The sequence below is a fragment of the Vulpes lagopus genome, chromosome X, assembly GCF_018345385.1.
Source record: "Vulpes lagopus strain Blue_001 chromosome X, ASM1834538v1, whole genome shotgun sequence".
NCBI classification, from domain to species: domain Eukaryota; kingdom Metazoa; phylum Chordata; class Mammalia; order Carnivora; family Canidae; genus Vulpes; species Vulpes lagopus.
In genome coordinates, this window is record NC_054848.1 from 1,930,467 (window position 1) to 1,946,651 (window position 16,185).

At 47.8% G+C, this 16,185-nt stretch overlaps 1 protein-coding gene across 1 annotated transcript in view; it reads right to left on the minus strand.

The window, feature by feature from the left end:
- Nucleotides 1-16,185, minus strand: part of PRKX (protein kinase X-linked) — a 74,239-nt gene that overhangs the window by 24,140 nt on the left and 33,914 nt on the right. The window contains exon 3 of the mRNA XM_041741260.1: nt 7,636-7,899. Coding sequence (XP_041597194.1) covers nt 7,636-7,899 — 264 coding nt within the window. The remainder of the gene's footprint in view (nt 1-7,635; nt 7,900-16,185) is intronic.

Sequence of the window (16,185 nt, forward strand, 5' to 3'; positions counted from 1 at the left end):
ACCGTGTTCCTCCAAAAGTCCTAAACCCCAGAGCCTACGAATGTGATCTTATTTGGAAACAGGGTCTCACAGATGTAATTAAGATGACGTCATACTGGGTCAAGATGCTAACCCAGTAACTGGTGTCCCTGTAAGGAGACAGGGGACAGAGACCTCTCTGCACACTGCGAGGCCATCCAAAGGTCAGCAGGAATCCTCATCCAGGCCCCAAGCTGTCCGGCACGCAGACCTTGGACTTCCAGCCCCCAGACCTGTGACAAATCAATGCCTATAAGGTTGTCAATCCTCTCAGATTAGAACCCCACGCTCCTGACCTCGTGGAACCTCAATTACCTCTCCAAAGCACTATCTCCAAATACGGTCACCTTGGGAGGGTTGAAGCTTCAACACAGGAATTTTGGAGGGACGGAATTCAGCCCATAGCAGCGGTGATGATGGTGATGCTGGTAATGGTGATGCTGGTGATGACAGTGCTGATGGTGGTGATGGTGGTGATGGCGATGATGAAGCTGGTGGTGATGGTGATGATGGTGATCATGATGGTGATGGTGGTGGTGAGGGTAATGGTGAGGATGGTGATGATGGTGATGATGCTGGTTAGGTTGGTGATGGTGGTGGTGGTGATGGTTGATACTGATGATGGAGAGGATAAAGTCGGAAGCACCTTATGTCTACTCAATGCTTCCTATGTGCCAGGAACTCTCCTAAGGATGTAGTTCCCAATGAGCAGATCCACCCATTCTTACAATCCTACAGAGTGGGAACAATTCTCACTTCACTGATGGCTCGTCTCTTCACTCCTAATCCCTCCTCTAAGGGACTTCCATTAATAGAGGCTGAGGGTGAAAATGAAGGTGTGGGGTCGATGAACACTGCTGCAAAGCACAAGCAGACAGGCTGCGTTGAGGACAGCGTGGCGAAATGGCCCTGGCTACTTCTATTCGACTTCTGACTCCACAATTTGAGTACATCAGGTACCTCGTATATGGGAATTCGACTGGGTCTGGCTCCTTTCAGTCGCGGTAATTGCTCTCAAGGTTCAGTGATGCTGTGGTTTTCTTATTTTTTGCAGCTGAACAACCATCCACGGTATGACTATACCTTCTGGTCAGTTTTAACCAGTTCAGCACATGGTCTTAGTTCAGGGGTCAGTAAACTTTCTGTGGAAATGGCCAGGTGGAGAATATATTGAAAAGATAATATAATTTCATTGTGTAGAAAGTAAACTGGAATTAAGAGGTATGCACTGGGGCAGCCCGGGGGGCTCAGCGGTTCAGCACCTGCCTTCAGTCCAGGGCATGATCCTGGAGACCTGGGATCTAGTCCCACGTCGGGCTCCCTGCATGGAGCCTGCTTCTCCCTCTGCCTGTGTCTCTGCCTCTCTCTCTCTCTCTCTCTCTCTCATGAATAAATAAATAAAATTTTTTTAAAAAAGAGGTATGGGGGATCCCTGGGTGGCGCAGCGGTTTGGCACCTGCCTTTGGCCCAGGGCGCGATCCTGGAGACCCGGGATCGAATCCCACGTTGGGCTCCCGGTGCATGGAGCCTGCTTCTTCCTCTGCCTGTGTCTCTGCCTCTCTCTCTCTCTGTGACTGTCATAAATAAATAAAAATTTAAAAAAATAAAAAATAAATAAATAAATAAAAAAGAGGTATGCACTGCTGTCCACAACAGCCAAAGTATGGAAAGAGCCCAGATGCCCACTGACAGACAAATGGATAAAGAAGATGTGGTCTATATATGCAATGCAATATTACTCAGCCATCAAAAAGAATGAAAGCTCGCCATTTGCAATGACATGGATGCAACAGAAGGTGTTATGCTAAGTGAAACAAATCACTCAAGAAAGACAAATACCATATGATTCCACTCAGATGTGGAATTTGAGAAAGAAAACTGATGAACGTAGGGGAAGGGAGAATAAAATAGGATGAAACCAGAGAGGGAGGCAAACCATGAGGGTCTCTTAGCTCTAGGGAACAAACTGAGGGTCGCTGGAGGGGAGGGGAGTGGAGGGATGGGGTACCTGGGTGATGGGCAAGAAGGAGGGCACATGATGTGATGAGCGCTGCCGGTGATACGCAACTGCTGAGTCACTAAATTCTACCCCTGAAACTAAAAATACACTGTATGTTAATTAAATTGAATTTATTTTTTTTTTTTAAAGTGTGCATTGCCAAGCACCACTCTCTTGGTCTACGTACTCCTAAGACCCTCACTTATTTTATTTATTTATTTATTTATTTATTTATTTATTTATTCCCTCACTTATTTTATAAATAAAGTTTTATTGGCACACAGCACAATTCATTCATTTACATATTGTCTCTGGCCATCTGGTCTCTGCTGCGGACACAGGACTCTGCTCCTGTAGCATGAGAGCTGCTGTAGACAAGACGTAAACAAACTATGCGAACATGTTCTAATAAAACTTTATTTATAAAAACACAAGCGGTGGGCCAGATCTCACGGGCCTCTGTGTGCTGAGTCCTGGTGTAGAGAAAAGAACTAGAGAGAGGGATGGATTTCAAAGCCGGGCTTTCATCTAACACTCAAGCTTTTATGGTTTCAGTTTTCATTTCCCTGAAACAGAAGCCCTCACCAGTTTCACAGTTAGTTGAGCTTCACCTCTGGCTGGTTTTCTAACAGGTTAACACATTGCAACCCACACCTCAGGCCAGAACATTTCAACTCCAGGGTCACGTACCCAGATCAGCTGTGTGCAACACAGCAAGCACTTGCTGCTGCGAATCAGTGCAATAGGTAGGTGAGAGCTTTAGGGTAAGCAAAGAGGAACAAGAATAATTCACAAAAGATATGTAAGAACTCATGGTCTTAAATACAACTAGTAAGGTCTGGAGTCATTGTTTGCTCTTCTGTTTAAAATAAAAATGTATATTTTTAATTCTGTCCCCCCCGCAGAATTCTCTTAGAAGCAATGAAACCCCCACAGCAAAGGGTATCCCTGGGGTGGGGGGAGTTTTTAAATTACTATTTCCCACCAAAAGGGTCCAGAGTTCCTTAAAGAAGTGGCTGACAGCAGGGTAGAGAGGAGACGTGAACAGGGATCCGGGGGGATTTTCTCTAGTCAATGAAAGCAAGGACGTTCTCCAAGCCAGTGAGATTCTGGTAAAAGGGTACAGAGGGCAGCTTGAAGGGGCCATTGTTGCTTATTTAATTATTTATTTATTTTTAAGATTTTATTTATTTATTCACGAGAGACACAGAGAGAGAGAGGCAGAGGGAGAAGCAGGCTCCATGCAGGGAGCCCGATGCAGAACTCGATCCCAGAACACGCCCTGAACCAAAGGCAGATGCTCAACTGCTGAGCCACCCCGGTGCCCCTGTTGCTTTTTTAATTGAGACAAAATTCACAGAACATAAAATCTGCCATTTTACTTTTTAATTTTTTTTAAGTTTATCTCTTTTTTAAAGTAATCTCTATATCCAACAAGAGGCTCAAACTCATGACCCTGAGTTGAAGGGCTGCACTCTTCCAGCTGAGCCAGGCAGGCACCCTGAAATTTCCCATTTTAAAGCAAGCAAAGATAAGCTTTACAGAGAAGAAAAAGACATTTTTCAGACATGGGGGAAATCTGAATATTCACTGGGTCTTCAATGATCTTAAAGAATTTTTCCTTTTATTCTGTAAGATGTGATAATGGCACAGATGTTATTTTATTTTAAATCATTATTTGTTAGAGAGAGCGTGGTATGCACTTGCTTTAAAAATAATACAATGGAAAAAAATAAAAATAATACAAGGAACAAAAATGTGGGAGAGGCAAAAAGTCAAGTGAGGTGACAAAGCTTTGATGCCTACTGAATCTGGGCTTTAAGGTAAATTCTTCTCTCTGCTTTTGTGGCTGTTTGGGAATATTAAGTAACAATTGCAAAAAAATGGCTACAACGTTATTTATCCCTAGCAAGAAGCTAGGCATGAAAATCCAAAGGACAGTATTCAATGTTACCTTTAAATTTTAAAAACTGAAATAGAATAACTAAATGAAATGTATTGGTATTTTTGTTTTAATCATTTTAGAAAATGAAAAATAATAATCCTAGGAGCACCTGGGTGGCTCAGTTGGTTAAGCGTCTGCCTTCGGCTCAGTTCATGATCTCAGGGTCCTGGAATCGAGTGCCCCATCGGGATCCCTGCTCAGAAGGGAGTCTGCTTCTTTCTCTGCCCCTCCCCTGTTCATGCCCGTCCTCTCTCTCCAAAATACATAAAATCTTAAAAAAAAAAAAAGGATCCTAGTGTCCCTTATTCTGTTACACAGTCTACCTGCATAACAGAATGTGTGTGTGCCAATCACTTTCATACAATGAAAGGAAATATCACTGTAATTACACAAGAGTTCCGTAAGATTACGGTAGAAGAGGAAAAATCCATCCATTATTGAGAACCTAAGGAAAGCATGAAAACTGCAGTCACCGTGAGCCAGCGAGCATACAATTCGATTCGTACGTTAAGAAGAATTCCGCAGCACCTCATTGTATGTCACGCCGTAAAAAAAAAAAAAAAAAAAAAATAGGAGAAACATGCTTTCCTGAATTACGTGTTCCTAAACATTATTGAGGATGAAGCTCTGTTTGGCTCCATGTCGTTTGGTGATCCCTGGGGACATTTCTTTCCATATTTGAGCAAAAGTCAGGTCAGCTGTCTGAATGCTGAACTGGAAGACAGACCATGAGCACCATGTCACCAGAGCTGGCCCAGAAGGGAAATACCTCATCCAGCAAACCAACAAAAACACGTAGAAAAACATAAAGGGGGAGAAATGATTTTGCAATCTAAGCCCATGACTAAAAACATAAACATCTTTGAAAAAGCAACGTATCAAAAAATAAGATAAAATGAAAAAACTTTTTAGAAGCAACATACCATGATGGTAATGAGGCCTTCTTTTCCAAAATTCAACATCCTAAGTATGTTAATTGCTTGATGTAGAAAGCCACCAACATGCATTTAATCTGCTGGGTTAACGGCAGAGGAACATGGCTACCCAAACTTAAAATCAAGTGAATTTGTGGAATATTTGATGTGTAGTTGGCTTGAACCAGACTTCCAAATAAAATGACTTAGAAGAGACGCCTGAGTGGCTCAGTGGTTGAGCGTCTGCCGTCGGCTCAGGGCGTGATTCTGGGTCCTGGGATCGAGTCGCGCATCGGGCTCCCTGCATGGACCCTGCTTCTCCCTCTGCCTGTGTCTCTGCCTCTCTCTCTGTGTCTCTCATGAATAAATAAATAAAATCCTTTTTATAAATAAATAAATAAATAAATAGACTTAAAAAAAATAAAGTAAATGTACCATATACCACATGCTGTCAATAGGGGGCAGCCTCCATGTTATAAAATCCAATTATTCTGTTAATAGGGTCTTCATAGGTCTATGCGAAAGTACTTCATTTTTATGTGCTTTATTCTTAGATATGACATAGAATTATATAAGGGAAAATCAGATTGAATTTAACTGCATCACAAAGTGTTCCTGGGATGGCCCCTTTCTTAATAACTGTCAGAGAAGAATCGTTTACTGCAAAACTGCATCCTCCACACAATCAAGTTTCTCATAAATGCAGATGTTTCCATAATACAAGGAATAGAATTATCATGTTAGCCAATCCCACATTATCAAGAAATGGAACAATACAAGTGTATTGTCTTTCTCTTTTAAGTTGTTATTTTTAAGTAATCTCTATACCCAGCGTGGGGCTCAAAGTCACGACCCTGAGACCAAGACCAAAGCTGAGATCAAGAGTTAGATGCTTAGGGACGCCTGGGTGGCTCAGCAGCGGAGCATCTGCCTTTGGCTCAAGGTGTGACCCCGGGGTCCAGGGATCGAGTCCCACATCAGGCTCCCTGCATGGAGCCTGCTTCTCCCTCTGCCTGTGTCTGTGCCTTTCTCTCTGTGTCTCTCATGAATAAATAAATAAAATCTTTTTTAAAAATCTAGAATCATATTCAAAAGCAAATCTTTAGACACCAAGAGAAGCAGGACTTCTGGCTTATATGCATGGGATTGAAAATATTAAGGTTTCCCTGTATTGTCTATGTAAGGGCTGCATTGTTCCTAATGGAGGGAATATATGCTCCTTGTAAACCGTGGCCCCGAAAGACCCACGAACATCAACACACACCAGCTGTGCAAGCACACCAGCCTCACGGAAGCTGGATGCTGTATTTTTATACATTATATATCGCATAATTGCACATATTGGCTGTAAATGTTTTCCCAGGGAAATGAGGCACTCTCGACCATCGGGCGGAGTACGCTAAAAAGGCGTTTTACGCCCAACTCCATTAGGATTTCATTTTATAGGGCTGCTCTTGATGAGATCGATGCCGGTGCAAAGGAGGCTGAGAATGTTTGTTCCGGTGAGTGGGCCATTAGAGACCTAAGGACAGAACTCAGCTGACACATAAATACTTGGCACAGCGGATATCCCGTGCCTTCATTTCCACTGGAAAACACTGGAACTGATTATCTACTTGCTCAGCCAGAGGACTTTCTCCTTGTTTGGTTACCGTCAGAAATAAAAACCAAGATACGAAGTCATTTTCAAAAGACCCCAAGGTGACCTTGTGCATCGTCCCTTCTTGTCAAAGATGATGAACTGATCATGTGCACCTCCACCCCCTCCCAAAAGGCAACAGTGAATGACAGAAAGGAAGCTCTCAAAAGCTTAAAGCATGGGGCGCCCAGGGGTTCTGTCGATGAAGCATTTGCCTTGAGCTCAGGTCATGACCTCAGGGTCCTGGGATCAAGTCTCACATGCTTGGCAGGGAGTCTGCTTCTCCCTCTCCTCCTGCAACTCCCTCCTGCTCGTGCTCTCTAACTCTTGTTCTTTCTCTTAAATAAATAAAATCTTAAAAAAAAAAAAAAGTATGACGCATGAGGATTCAGAGGGGACAAGCAAAATTTTGGAAGGTGCCCCAGGGGTTGGGTCCAAAAAACAGAACAGTCCGACCTGCGTATTATAAGTGGTTTTCAGCGAAGAGAGGAAATGAGCTGAGGGGAAGAGGAGAGAGCTCCTTGATGCACAATATACACACACGTATAATCCCGATAAAAAGAGTAAGTAACGGGAGATATACCACCGCACACCTGCTGGCGGCTAGTAATGAAAAGGCAGGACGTGAGAGGTGTTGGCGAGGATGTGCAGAAAGGGGAGCCCTCGTGCGCGGCTGGTGGGAACGCACGCTGGTGCAGCCGCTCTGGAGAAAAGTGTAGAGGTTCCTCAAAAGAGTTAAAAATAGAGCTACCCTACAACCCAGCAACTCCACATCTGGCTATTTATGGGAAGAAGATGAAGACGCTACCTTAAATACACACTTGCCTCCCCATATTCCCACCCGAGTGTCCACTGACAGATGAACGGATAGAGAATGTGTCTCTACGTGCAATGGGCTATCTCATGCGTCCTGGAAAGAGCAGATCGCGCCATCTGCGGCAACCTGGATGGACCTTGAGGCCATTATGTCAAGGAAGAGGAGTCGGGCACGGAAAGTCAAACAGGGCACGACCCCACTTCCACGTGGAATCCCCAAACAACCCAACTGGCGGGAACAGGGGGCCGAAGGGTGGCTGCCGGACACGGCGGCAGTGAGGGGCGGGGGGCAGTGACCACTTACTTGTCTACCAATTTCTTGGCGAAACCGAAGTCGGTGAGCTTGATGTGACCCTCCCTGTCCAGCAGAATGTTCTCGGGCTTCAAGTCCCTGTAGACAATTTCCTTGGAATGCAGGTACTCAATGGCACAGATGATCTCTGCCGAGTAGAAGAGCCCCGTGCTGCTGGAGAAGCGGCCGCGGTTGCGCAGGTAGCTGAAGAGCTCGCCGCCCGGCACGAACTCCATCAGCATGTAGAGGAAGCGCTCGTCGTGGCACGTCCAGAACCTGCGGGACAGCAGCGCGGAGGGGAGAGCTGAGCCGCGGAGCCACACCAACAGGCGTCAGCTAGACACAGGGCACAGCGTGGGTAAGGGGGGGCATCACGGATGTCGCGTACACAGACGGGAGATGCTCATTCAAACAGGTGCCAAATACGCAGATGGGCGGATGTTAGAACCGGCGAGACATAGATGTGAACAGATGGGCTGTGACGTGTATAGACACACGTTCAGGGGCAGCTGGGTTTGTAGGCAGAGGGGCCCCTGGGTGGCTCAGTGGTTGAGCATCTGCCTGCAGCTCAGGTCATGATCCCAGACTCCTGGGATCGAGTCCCACATCGGGCTCCCTGCTCAGCGGGGAGTCTGCTTCTGCCTCTACCCCTCAACCCCTCTTGGGTTCTCTCTCACACATATAAATAGTAAATAAATAAATAAAAATAAATAAATAAATAAATAAATAAATAAATAAATAAATAAATATTTTTTAAAAAAGAAAAATAAATAAAATTCAAAAAATAAAAAAATAAAAAGATTTGTGTCTAGGCACACGTTACGGTTCAGGTGGATGTTAACATGCGTGTAGATACCCGTCAGGGTGTAGGTATCCTGGGAAATGCACCAGGGTCTCAGAACGGACAAGAGTAAATACCATGTTTTCATAACACGTTGGCCAAGAGGATGAACTGGGCCCCCCAAGATCGTATGTGGAACCCCGAACCCCCAGGATTTCACAATGGGATTATATTAGGAGAAAAGGTGTTTGAAAAAGGGATTAAGGTACAATGAGGTCAGTAGGGTGGGTTCTGATCACATAGGAGTGGGGTCCTTATAGGAAGAGGAGATGAAGACACAAACTCGCACAGACGGATGATCACGTGAGGACACGGGGAGAACATGGGGTCTCCATGCCAGAAGGCCTCAGGGGGAACCAGCCTCGGCCCTGCCTGGATCTCAGGCTCCCGGCCTCCAGGACTATGGGACCTATGTGTTGTTTAAGGCCTGTGATCTGTGGGATTTGTCTTGGCAGCTGAAGGAAACTCATACACACTGGACACATCTTTAGGGGATCATACCCAGTTCGGCCACCCAGCACTGTAATCAAGACCAAAAAACGTAGAGTAGGTGAAGACCATGCCTCCCAAACACCTGCCGGGAAAAGGTGGCCAGTAAAAATGTCCAACGTAAGATTTCTAAGCAGTGATGGATAGGAGACTTCCCGAGAGAGTCAGAAGCGCATCCTCCTTACGAAGGCGGTCCCGAGCTCTGTTACTGGAAGGAGAGGTGGTGATGGGGAAGCCAGGGGGTGGAGGGGGAGACAAAAGACGCCAGGTCCCGACTGTATTGCAGAAGTCTTGGCTGAAGGAAATGAAACAAACCCGTAGGGGGATCGGCAGTGATGGAGGAAAAATGTTTTCTCGTCGAGGAGACGTGGGGAGAAGAGAAACGAGCTTTGGAAGCACGGACTGCGTTTCTGAGAAGATGTAGGAAGCAGAAGCACGCGCTTGGTACCATCCCGGCTATGAGACGACCCCCCGTGAAAGCCACCCCACAGGATGGGGGTGCCCAGGTCGACGTTAACTACGGCCACACTATGCTGTCAACGCCGCAAGGCTTCTGGGATCAGGACAGTCTGGTGCTTCCCTGCAGAGCTGACTCCCCATGAGCTGCGTCCATCTGGGCTTCACCAGAAGTACACTTAGGCCCCAGAGAACCGTCCATCCATCCTCGCAGGAGGATGCTCAGGGCACCTGCTGTACCAGAGGGTCTCACCTGCTGGGGTGGGCCATCCCAATAAAGTAAAATAAAGACAAAGCATTGGGGGGCACAGTTTGCCATGACATGAAGACGGGCTCAAGGGGAAATCATAAAGGGATAATATGCAGAGGTCAGGACACTGTGACACGGGACGCGAGAGAGGACAAAAAATCCCAACCGCAGAAAAGAAAAACTCTGCTATGTCCAAGGAAAGCATTTTAAGAAAGAATGCTTAGTTTGTTCATCACGGTGTTTACGTGCCAGCAAAACCCGGGCTGTACGCACAAAAGGCTCTCCCGAAACGCACGTGGAAACGTGCAGAGCCTTTGCGGTGAGCACGCCGTTCGGGGGGGGGGGCGCGTACCCACACACGGGCTTTGCACAAATGCCGTGCTCTCTCCCAGCTGCTGCGAGCAAGGCAACCCCGGGGCTCGTAGGAGGCCCCTGTTTTCACTTACTGAAAGCTCTGATTTCTGTGTCTTGCTTCCCCTTCTGGTCTCTTGTAGCTCAGAAGGCTCAAGACTGGCAGTATTGAGGCATGAACGGGTACAGGAAGCAGGAACAGTGTTTTGGGGTTTTTCGTTGCTATGGTCATTTCCTGGAGAAATCTTTTACGGTTACATGACTCACTAGCTAGCTATACTCTTTGTATCACTTAAAGCCCAGAGGAGGGTTTTCTTTCAGCCACATGCTCCACTCCTCGATTAATATGGCAGGAACATTCCTTCCCGTGATGCTTCCATATAAACGCTGAGTATTTCAAATGCATATGGCGGCCACACTGGGCTTTCATGGGGGAGCGTGGACTCCAACAACGACGTCAGCACTCTGGTGGGGTAGTATCGCCTAAGGTCCACATAACCCCGGAGTGCTGAGCTTTTACAATGAACCTCTCTCTCTATGTAGTAAGCTGGTGATGTTCTGGGTTTCTCTGGAATGGGATGAGTAGCATATTTAGGTGGAACTCACCAGAAAACGTGTTCCAGAACGTCGGGGCAGCCCTGAGCCCTTGCAAAGTCCCCAAATGGTCAAAGTTTTCCAAGTCAGAGCATTACCATTTTCCACAACCTTGTTGAACTCCATTGAAACGACAGGAAACTATGCAAAACCCTATGTCCCTACCACTCAAATGCATTATGGCCGTGCATGCACTCGCACAACACACACACACACCACCTAGTATGCCCCCATTCTTTAGATATATTCTATACCCACTCCTATTGCTCCACAGCCTGGGTAATAATCTACACAGATCCCTACTCAGCTCTTGAGAACAATGCATCTGCCGTGTCCCAAAGCAACCTAATTTCACCCTCCAAAGGCGTCGGAGATAATTCACAATGGGGGAGATTAGAACAGGGCCCATCCAGAGTCCAAGGTAAGAAAGGAAACAGAACTTTCAGCATCCAGCCAAGTGGAATGTGTCAATCCCCAAGACAGTTTGGGGGGAGATCAGGAGATTCAGGCCGATCTCAGAGTCTACCACCTGGGTGCCAGATGAGTTGTAATTTCGTCCGTGGATAGGCTGAGATATAGATAAGCACATAAAAGTTAGGATTTAAAGTCAATCATCCTGCTGCCAATTCCAACACGTGTTGCTCTTTTTCCCCCACGCCACCAAGTCGTTCTGTGACACCAGCTGGGTGTCCTACGGTTTAACTCAATTCTGACACTGTATACACCTGGAGACAACAGGCGATCCCACAGGGTAAGGGTTAAGCCCTACAACACGCCCCTCAACGCATGCACTTCAGATGCCGATCACAAGTCCAGGTCCTGTGCTTCTGATAGAGCTGCTATAAGGCAGAGGTTCCAAACACTCCTCCTTGGGTTCCATTAAGCTGGAGGAGGGCCTCACAGAGCTCAGAGCAACACCGGGTTGATCGCCGGGTTATCACAGAGACATAACTCAGGAACAGCCGGATGGAAGAGATGCAGGAGAAGCTTCCGAGCCTGCTCCAGGTGTACCAGTCTTCCCAAATCTCCCCAAATTCACCATCCTCGAAGCTCCCCAATTCTGTCCTTCTGTGGTATCATGGAGGCTTCATCACGTAGGCAAGGATGATTAAATCATTGGCCACAGGATTAATTCAGCCTCCAGCCCCTCTGCCCTCCCCGCCGCCGATCTACTGTGGGGCCAAGAATTCCAATCTCCCAATTACAGGATTGGTTCCCTTGGCAACCAGCCGGGCCCCAGGGTGTTGTCCAAAGTCACCTCTTTCACATAACAAAAGCCACCTTTGTCTCTCTTATCACTGAGGAAATTCCAAGGGTTTTAGGAGCTCAGTGCCAGGGATGAAGAGCAAACATGCATTTCTTACAAATCACAACATCACGGTGGCAAATGTCACACACACAAACGGCTGAGTGCGGAGAACTAGACCGGTACTTATTTGTTACACATTTGTTGCACATTCGTTGCACGGATCTCTCAATAAAATCAAACAAAGCATCAACCACAACCCTAAAATAGACTCTATATCAAGCAGGCTGTCCATTCTACGGACACACACATCACATGCATGTGCATGGGTCACCAGCACCCTTGAGAAACAGTGGTTTTCAAATAAAGGGACTGCACAAGGAATCAAAAACCGAGACTATGGGGCAGCCCGGGTGGCTCAGCGGTTTAGCACCTGCCTTCGGCCCAGGGCATGATCCTAGAGACCCAGGATGGAGTCCCGTGTCGGGCTCCCTGCATGGAGCCTGCTTCTCCCTCTGCCTGTGTCTCTGCCCCTCCCTCTCTCCCTCTGTGTGTGTGGGGGGGTTTCTCATGAATAAATAAAAATAAAATCTTAAAAAAAAAAAAAAAAGAGAGAGACTATGAAGAAAAAAACAAATTCCTGAGGGTCCCTGGTTCCTTGGCCTTTCTTCAAGCTAAATAAATATCCTAAGGGAGAAAAAATTCCATGGGCACAAATTTACATTAATAAGACTTTTCTTACATGGAAAGAATGTGAAACGTGTTGCGTGTTATTAATAAAAGCCAAAGTATTCAAAGAGGTGCTGAGACGTTACTATTCTGGAAACATCTGAGGCACTAAGTCATCACTTGGGGCTTGTGGGTGGGGCAGAGGAGTCTAGGCGGCCACAGATGAAATAAAATCTGACTTAAGAAAATGAGAAACAAAGGACTAAAGGCGTCAGTCAGTGCGCTAATTAATTCATTCCCATTCATTGCAGGACTCTGCCCCTGGCGCTGAGTCTATAAACAACAAAACTGCAAGGGGGCAAGAGAAGGAAGCAGGTTTGTCATGAGTGGTATGACAGAAGGAGGCATTTCTGGATCTCAAGCCCAGTATATATTAGAGTCTTGCTTGAGCACCAGGGATCAGAAACTAAGGAAACACAATCCACCTCCACACTCACTTGCACTTTGCTTCATTTACGGATAAATTTTGACCAAGGACCCCCTGTGTGCAAGGCAACAAGCTGGGTACACAGCCCGGCAAGGGGCAGCTCTTGTGCTGACCAGTCCTGAGCCCTGTGGCCTAAGGAGAAACACAGAATGGCAGTGGGGAGTCAAGAAAGCTGGAGGGCAGGCCCTGCAGACAGGATGCACCTGTGGTCAAAGCAGGCTGGGCGTGGGACACTTAAGAAGGTGGGAAATAGAGGCACCAGGCAAACACTGAGATGTGGCAAAGAGCCTGCACTGTATACTACGCACAAAGGACACCCCTCCATGGGATCACACTGCACACGCTGGCACAGGCCAGGGCTCAAGTCAGAAGGAAGCTCCAACCTGGTATCCAGAGTGGACACTGAGAAGAAAGTGGGGCATGTGATGAGCTGCAGTAGCTTCTGTGAAGATGCCACTGAACTGGACAGATCTGGAGATGTGGAGCAGAACTGGAGAGGGCAGGGCCCCGGGCTGGAGTGAACACAGGAGCAAAGAAAAGCAGATGAAAAATGGTGCCCGGGGGGGCTGGAAGGACCATCTAGGGAAGTCGAAAGGAAGAAATGACTGGGGATAAGAGGCCAGGAGGAAGGTCAAAAATTCGTGTTTGGACAGAAGGACCGTGAACTGCCTGGGAGGCATCTGAGCAGGACAGACCAGGAGCAAGTGGGCCTCAAACATCCAGCTCAAGGGGGCAACAGGGGGGAAGCAAGCAGCATGGCTTAGCTGGAGTCGCCAAGTCCAAAATTGGAAGCAAGGTGGTCGTGGTGATGAGAGCAGGATTTCTGGAGCACACGCACACCCGTGCACACACTTGCTCCAACACCAACATCCCAAATGTGTCCTCCCAAAAACCCCCACAAGGGATCCCAGTGAAGGTGGGATGGAAACAGAGGGAAGGTATAAAATAAAGAGCAGGTGCATACACACTTTAAGGACACAACGATCCGTCTCAGACTGTGCATGGGATGACCTGGTCATGAGGGAGGGTGGGAAGAAGACAGGAGAGTCCTGCGTGAAGCAAGCTGAACAAGGAAAGGAAAAGCAACAAGAGAAAATCTTAAATCCCACCACCAACGGGAGGGAGATAGAATTCGAGACTGAAAATGCACTGGAGCAGTTAGAGCGGGGACTTGGACAGATACTTGCACACCGCGTGGTCCTCATCGTGTTAGTATGAGAGCCCGGATGTGGAAGCAATCCAAGTGTCTGGGGGTGGACGGATGGTTGGATGGATGGATGGATGGATGGATGGATGGAAAAATGCATGAGTATGGGGAGATGGATAGATAAGTGGATGGATAAGTGGGTGGATGGATGGATGGATGCATGATGATGGAGAAATGGATGGATGGGTAGGTGGATGGATGATGATGATGATGGAAGAATAGATGAATCAGTGGATGGATGTGGATGGATGGATGTATAGGTGGGTGGGTAGATGAATGGATGGGCAGATGGATGGATGGATAAATAACTGGATGCACTGATGGATGCATGGGTGGCTAGACAGCATGTGGCCCATGCATAGAATGGAATACGAGTCACCCTTGAAAAGAATGTTCTGCACCTGCTTCAATGTGAATGGACCCTGGGGACGGGGCTGAGTGACGTGAGCTAGACACAGAGGGACAGATGCTGACTGATTCCACGTATATGGGGTCCCTACACGAATCACGTGCATAGAGTCAGAGATGGTGGGGTCAAGGGCTGTGGTGATGGGAATGGGGAGTTACAGCTGCATGGGGTCTAGAGCTTCAGTTTGGGATGATGGAAAGCGCTGGACATAACGGCTGCACAACAGCGTGAATGTGTCGATGCCACTGAGCTGCCCACTTACAAACAGGTGAGACGGCCAACTGTAGGTTTGGGATGAGAGGAGAAAATTAAACTTTTTAAGTGCATTCAAGAGTACGTGTGAACCTACGAAGAGCAAGAAAAGAAACAGGCCGTAGTTTACGGTGACAAGGAACACACAGGACGGTCCGACTCTGGGCCCCCCGGTCCCTGACCTCTGTGCAGAGTAATGGTTTCTGCTGTTAACACCGAGCACTGTCTCTCCCTTTGCAATGTCTGTGGCGGGGCTTGTCCTCGAAGGTGTTAATTGACTGGAAACGCAAGCTCGCTCATTTAAGGAGTCTCCTAATTTCTCCTGGGGCTATGGTAAGGGTGCGCCTCTGCCCTAAACCATGAGCGCGAGAGACCGCCTGCGCGTGTCACCCTATCTGTTCTTGCTCAGCTCTTTGTGCAACCTGAGGCTCTGGAATGTTCCTTCTCCTTTCCGATCTGGCTCCGTGGCAACCAGCCCTGCCCCAAGGCACCCTTGGCAACAGGGGAACAGCTCCACCAATGACGTGAGCACGGGCAAAGGGACAGGGACAGCAGACCCAAGGTGGTGGACATGGACACCTATCGTAGCCTAAAGCACAGGCCTGGCTCTGCTCACGTGCAGTGGGCCACCCCGGGCAGGGGCCTGCTGTGGGGTCCGCAGCCGATCATCACTGATGGAGTAATCAAGATCTTGGCTTAGAGGCTGGGCCCAGAAGGGCGAGCAGGACCACATGCACGGCCACCTAGAGGTGCGTGGAAGGGGCCCGAAAGATGTCAGCAGGGAGGGAATACGGAGGAGCCACCCGGAAAACAGACCAGATCAAACTCCCCAGTCCTGTGAAGGTGCAAACATTCGGGGATCCACACGGACTCGCATGACAACACATTTGTCGAGGGCTGGAGACAGGAGCAGGGGTTTCTGGCCATGATGTTTGCCCGGGCTCTGGACTCCGTGGCTGCAGGCAACATGTCCTGCTTCGTTACGCAGCCCGGGTGACCTGCACCCTGTTACGTTGGGTTCTCCCAATGCCCTATGAGGGAATGCTCTGCTCTTCTGCTCAAGCTCTCTTGTGCTTTTGCCCCTTGTGACACTTAGTTTGATGGATCAACTGCTCTACGCCCTGGTGCCCGGACATGGGGTCTAACAGGAGTCTCGACGTTGCTGGGAAGGTATAGATATTTGGATGTGACTGACATCTACTGTCAATCGGCTTTAGGAGAAGCACATGATCCTCCATAATGTGGGTGGACCTCGTCTAGTCGGTTGAGAGCCGTAAGGGAAAAAAATGTAGGCAACTGGGGGGCTGAGTT